Here is a 6583-nt window from a genome sequence, read left to right as displayed (position 1 = left end):
TTTGCTCGGCATAAGTTGATAATTTTTATATAACCTGTTATTGGACGTAAATGTACATTGTAATCTCTTTTGCTCAATTTTCACTCGATAAATTGTACTTTTGCCATTATTTATATTTACAGCAACAAGGACTAAAATACCAAGAAAGAAGGACTACAATTTCCTTAGTTTATGACCAAAATAGCGCTAAAATAACTCCAACGACCCCACCGTTGTAGTTGCATGGAGATACATCTAGAAAAATACAATTAAACTTTCAGAAAATGCAAGTTACGATATGGCCCTTGAGGGGTCCCCTTTAGGGACAAGGGCCATATTGTAGATATGGCCCTTGTCCCTAAAGGGGACCCCTCAAGGGCGATATCGTCAATTGCATTTTGCTTGGTTGCACAATAGAATACATTTTCCTTTATACACAAATATATAACTCCAAGAACCAACGCGGTGGCTTTCATAGATCTCCTCTTGTAATACATAAAAATAGGTAACGGAGCTATAACTCCAAGAACCAGCGCGGTGGTCTCTCCAAGACAACCTTGAATTCTGGGCGATGACAAGTGGTCAGGCCAGAGATTGCGCTGAGGTGATGCTTAGAATGATAGATTGCGTCTCATTATTATGCCAAAAACCAGCACGGTGGTCTCTCTAAGCCAACCTATGATTTGCATTGGTTGCGGGCAAAGAAGCGGCAAAAGGCTACATGATGACAGGTGGTCAGGCCAGAGACTGCATTGTGGCGATGTTCAGAATGATAGATTGTGTCTAATTATTACGGCAAGAACCAAGGCGGTGGTCTCTCCAAGCCAACCTTCAATTTTAATGATCTGTATGGGTGCTATGCAGTGTTCTAAACAAATAGATTGTCTCATTATTACACCAGTGCGCCTTTATGACGTCGGGAAAATTTTCAATGACAGCACAAGTCCGCACAAAATTCAAATATTCACCCAGAAGCGAAGCACATCGTGTCACAGCCCTAAAATGGCCCCGAAAATAGTTTCGCGATTGGCTACACCCAAGCTATCGTTGACCCTTCAGAGATTATTTGTTTGCAAGAAACGAAGACTGAACAATGTGAAAGACATCTTCCTACAAATTTCGAATGCATTAACAACTGCTCCACTTGCACACTAATACGAAATAACATCACCATTCAACAAACAAACACAATTGCACAATTTAGAATTGAAATTACAACTATCCGTATCAAAACAAACAACAATCAATACATGATTGCAAATATATTCAGACAGCATCCAGCATATACAAATTATTCTTCTAATTATTACGTGATATATTATTGACCATTGATACAGCGAACAACGCTATAGTACTAGGAGATTTCAACATTGATACGCTATACTACTAGGAGATTTCAACATTGACCCGACGCTCGGTATGGGTATGGTAGCTCTAGTTCAAGCACCCGCCAGTTTATGGAGTTTTAGCGTGGTGAGCCTGAGGCCCTGGGGGTCAGAGGCAAGTCCTGCATGCTTGGGTTTGTCAGGGCCTTGGTATCTTCTCCGCTCTTTGAGGTGTATTGATTGCCAGAGGGTCCACACTTGAGGCGGCACCAAATAAATAAGGTGGGTCCACACTTGAGATGGCACCAAATAAATAAGGTGGGGGGAAAGAGTTCTCCATGAGATGTCTGGTGAGTGCAAGCCCAACACAGCAAAGCCGGCTCTCAAAACAAAACAAAATATGTTACAAAAAGCAAAACAATCGAACACATTAAAAGAAATTATGACTACCTTTAATTACGACCTACATTGCAATCACATCACAACAATATATGGAACACAATTAGCTCACATTTGGAGCAACATATCGAAGACAACCACTTACTTTGGAACAACGTATGCATATTGGACGGATCACTCCATATCATACATACGTGCATAATAAAGCAATGACGTCATGCTATACGTTATTCAACTCCCAAAAAAATAAAAAATACAAACCAACCTTCATTTCTCGCATAAAAATCACACTAACCCCCCCAAAAAAAATCTCTTAATTTTTTAAATCAGAATTATTTAAAAAAAAAGATCCAAGATTGGTGCAACCACCTTGTTTTTTAAGAGCTGTCCAACTCACACACGCGCACGTGCACACACACGTGCGTTGGGTGAGAGGGAATCAAAGTACCTGAAGGGAGGTAAAGATGTCGAGTGATGCGCAATTTGAATTTGTGTGGTGGATACCTACCTCATCAATCAATCATCAAAGTAGAAGCGGCGAAGATTGTCGCCGTTCCCCTCCGATCTTTGCGACTACTTACCAATAATAATATATACTTCTACAATTACTGCCTGCCGATCTCCTTGTTTCCGCACCATGAGCAAGTCGGCCTTAGGAAATTCCGTCGTAGTTCCGTCGACGTTGCATGGTCTCGTTGCGTCCCGCTGGAGACCGCTCAGCAAGTTTGACTCCGAGAGATGGGGAGTGTTGGAGCTCGTGCGATGGATGGTGATGCTCATGTTCTGCTTGGGCTTCTGGATCGTCCGTTCACTCTTCCTGCATTTTTTGCGCCAAGTCCCCGGCCCAGAAGGTTTTGGACATAGCTCCTCTCTTCCTATCGAGAGCGCATACGAAACGCACAACCACGTTCCTATCCGGATTTCTGATAGTGCCATTGGTAGAGCGCTCTGTCAGGTATTTGGGTATTTCCACCTCTCCTTATTTATGTTGTTGTGCTGTTGTACATGCCCATTGGCCGGTCAATGAGCAAACTGAGCAAAGTCGGGTCCAGCGTTACGTTGAACAAGGTTTCGTCCGCGAATTGCAGGAGAGCTTTTCAAGGTCCTTAAAAATGCGTTGATGAATCCGTTACCGAGCTATGGCCTATTCATGGAACATGTAAGTTTAACTTTTGGAAATCTTGTCATGCATGCAGGTTCTGGCCCTCTTAAATGATATTCCGGTTTCGTCTGGAAAATACGAATTCGCCCGAAGTCTTGCGGACAATATAATTCAGCAGAATATAAGTCATGGTGATTTTCCATCCAGGGAAGTAAACAGAGTAGCCCTCGTTGAGAGTTTTGCTAGAACTCTCAAACTGCTTACCCATTCCCTTGAGAGGCTGCACGAGAAACAAGAGGTCGATGCATGTAGCTGGCCCTGGAAGCTAATTCGGTTGATTTCTTTTCGGGGATGGTCACTCTTTCCCGAGGTTCTTACCCTAGAAAGCATCAGAGCGTGTCTCAACAGCTTGTTGTTCCCTTCCAATCCAGAGGCACGGAAGGCAAGTGAGTATATGATGGCAGAAAAGCTTGCCCAAGAGCTGTTGTGGATAACCCAGAAGCTCAAGGAATGTTCAACTATTGAAGAAGCGGTTGTGAAGTGGAGTTCACCCTTGCGCCTTGCAAGCATCTCCCTTCATGCACATCCACGTGTGCAGGCTAGTCTTCTGCGAGTGTCTGGTCTGTTTTCTCCCATCTTTACTCTTGGCTACGTGTCTGAAACCCTGTGCAGCTCAATTAATACGTTGAAAGATTGTGATAACCTGACAACCATTGATTCTGTGCCGTTGATTTTTGCAAGGAAATTTTCATTGATTGTTTGTGTCTTGATGGGGCATCTCAGTTCTATTGTTCAAGGAATTGACGTGTGAAGACGATAATGCAAGCAGAGGATTGAAGTTCAAATTGCTGTTGCTGTGGCTTCCTCTGTTCTGTGGCGCAAAGAATGGATATGACAGCCCAATATTTACATCGGCAGAAAGATCTGAGGTGGTGCATGTCTTGGAGAGAATCATAAAGTCACTTTCTGACTCTGAGCAAGAGGTGGTGCTGGCTTGTTGGCTGCAACAGTTCACGTTTTCAGCTTCAGACTGGCCTAATCTTCAGCAGTGTTTTGAGAGTTGGTGCCATGGTTCATAGACGGAGGTGGACTAGGAATAGTGTCTGAGAATAACCATCATGATTTTATTGAAGTGGTGAACACTAATACGTGAATAGCATGGATATGTTCTCTCTTGAGAATGTAACTTAGTTCAAGTCCATTCAGACATTTTAGAAGAACTTCTTTGGAGAGTTGGAATTTTACAGCACATAAAAAACGCCTTGCACCTCTTTCATGTAGTATGCAGCATGTCCGTTAGCCTTTAGCCTTGCACCTCTATGCAGGATGTCCGTTAGCCTTTCACCTGTCTAGACATCTAGAACTGTTCAGCTATACATAGAAAGAAGCAAAAGTGGGAGATAGCCAGTGTTATTGTTCCTATGCATGTCTGATTTGTGTAATGTAGCTACTATCGTATCGGACTATGAGGCTTTCCAAAGGAATGTATATAGCAATGGAACCCCCATGTTTGATAGCTATCTCCACATGTGAACTTACCTCATAAGTCCTTAATGGGGACCTTGGCATTTCACCATTAGTCTTTCTTCTAATGTGTTTGTGGTGCCAAAATATAGCACATGGCATGCCCTTCGTTTTTGCCAACCTAAAAATCAAAATGAAGAAATTCTTAGTTAAGAGTCTAGATTCAAGACTTAAAAGTTAAAGAGTTTGGATTTTCCGGTTAGCAACTAGTGTGGTGTTGTGTTTGGAGTAGATTAGCAATATACACATGTACCAAAGATTGTATCATCGCTCAATGTCCAATTTCCAAAGGAAAAAATTTAAGGTTTTTAAGTATTTTATTGCAAGTGTCGAAAGGTCTTTATAGGAGAGTACGTGTCTAACGTGTCATAACATTAGACATGAGTGTCTTAACAACCATGGTGCCACTGTAATGCATCTTCCATGAATCAATTCTATCATGTGATGTGTGAATGATGATACATGTCATAACGTTAGACACGAGTGTCTTAACAACCATGGCACTGTAATGCATCTTCCATGAATCAATTTGATCATGTGATGTGTAAAAAAGTGGGTGTTCTTGTTTGACGTTTGTAGTAAAGGTTAAAAAAGATGGTTGGTTGTTGAAATAGGGTACCTAACATTGTTTCGTGGAGTCTCTTGACTTTACACTGGTGGTCAAAATGTTTAGATGGTGGGCCTTAGGTCTATTTAACATGGCTAGAATGAGAAAAAGAAAGAACTTAGGGCTTTTGCATTATAAACATATTTGGAATAGATTTTTAGGCTTGAGTGGGGACTGATGTGATAGTGTTTTTGACCAAAGGAGTTTGATGGAATGCTTTTAAACTCTATTTTTCATGGTGTTTATCCCTTGTTTTTGACCAAAGGAGTTTGATGGAATGCTTTTAAACTCTATTTTTCATGGTGTTTATCCCTTGTTAGTGCATTGTGGCCAATCGTGGCCAATCGATTATGTGCATTACGTGGTTAATTAGCATAGGGTATGGAATTGGCCAAACAAACAACACTCCGGCACTACTAAAATTGGTCATGTTAAGTTTGGTTCCATGAAGAACATCATGGCATGAAATGGAACATAGCTGATGAGGTGTAGCATTGCAATAATAATGAAAGAAAATCGGTGAGAAAAACCTCCTTTCGAAAAGCCATGGCTAGAATGATGGCAAAAAATAAACTTCCATTCATCAAGGATCCTTCACTAATTTTTTTTTTGGTGCAATTAAATTTGTATCATAGCTACTTTTTCTTATGGCTCCTCACTCCCTATCATCCTAATCATTCATTACTTGGGAGCTTTGTGAAGGTGACAAATGGAGAGAAATCATCCATGTACTCACCATAATCATCCATGAGTCATCCATCTACTTACCTTAGCATCCTAACTTCATCCATCTACTTACCATAGCATCCATCTTATGCTTAAATACTAAAACACCCAAATAACTATAGTGTTTTGGAGTCGAGACAATTGTATGTAATGGAATTTTTCTATCTCCTTCAATTCCACTCAAAGAGAAATCTCAAAACACATTTTGGATCTTACCAAGTGAGACTTAGAAAATAGTTACATACACAATTGAACTATCCAACAACCTATCAATTTTAATTCTATTGACATCTCCAAGTTTACTTTTAATTGACATCTCCAAGTTGGCTAAGGACCCCTAGTGACCCAATTGGACTTTGTCTTTCATTGATAGCTACTCGTTGAACCTCAAACATAACAAAACTCATAATCTAATCCACATTTCATCTTCAAACAAAACAAACACTTAGTTGTCATTTGCAAAAATTGGGGCTTCAGCTTACCCAAAGGTAAGGGCAAAGCCCTCCCCCTACCTTGTTTACTCGTTTTATTTCTCTTTTATTTAGGATTTGCCATTGTGATGAAAAGAAACTTGTCACAATGAAACGTATATATTCTCAACCACACATACATGTGACAAATGTTACATAAACCACTTTTCCACTTCAAGAAAATTAGAAAAACACCATAGTGTGAATGGTCAAAGAACTTTATACAAACTTTGTTAATAAGAAACTGCATGAGTAGTTCATTCCCTCACAAGTTCAAGTGTTGACAACACTTGATTCAAGTTGGTACCATCACTGCTCTAGCACCACACTTAGTCCATTAGAGAAAAAGAGAAAGTGGTGTTTGAGAGGGGAGAGAGGGTGGTGCACGCAAATAGAAGAAGAATAGAAGATGATGAGAAAAGGAGCTCAAAAGGAGGAAGGGGAGCGAGGA

The 6583-nt window shown here is 40.7% G+C and overlaps 1 protein-coding gene across 1 annotated transcript; it reads left to right on the top strand.

The window, feature by feature from the left end:
* The first annotated feature begins 2340 nt into the window (after positions 1-2340).
* LOC147888288 (BTB/POZ domain-containing protein At5g60050-like) lies at positions 2341-3884 on the top strand. The gene is made up of 3 exons (XM_087393312.1): positions 2341-2658; positions 2900-3425; positions 3589-3884. The coding sequence occupies exons 1-3, from the start codon at positions 2341-2343 to the stop codon at positions 3882-3884; spliced, it is 1140 nt and encodes a 379-aa protein (XP_087249438.1).
* The last annotated feature ends 2699 nt before the right edge of the window (positions 3885-6583 follow it).

This window comes from Dipteris shenzhenensis, chromosome 22 (assembly GCF_047967505.1).
Source record: "Dipteris shenzhenensis isolate YYH24624 ecotype China chromosome 22, Dip_SZ_1.0, whole genome shotgun sequence".
NCBI lineage: Eukaryota > Viridiplantae > Streptophyta > Polypodiopsida > Gleicheniales > Dipteridaceae > Dipteris > Dipteris shenzhenensis.
This window is presented reverse-complemented; position numbering and strand designations above follow the sequence as displayed.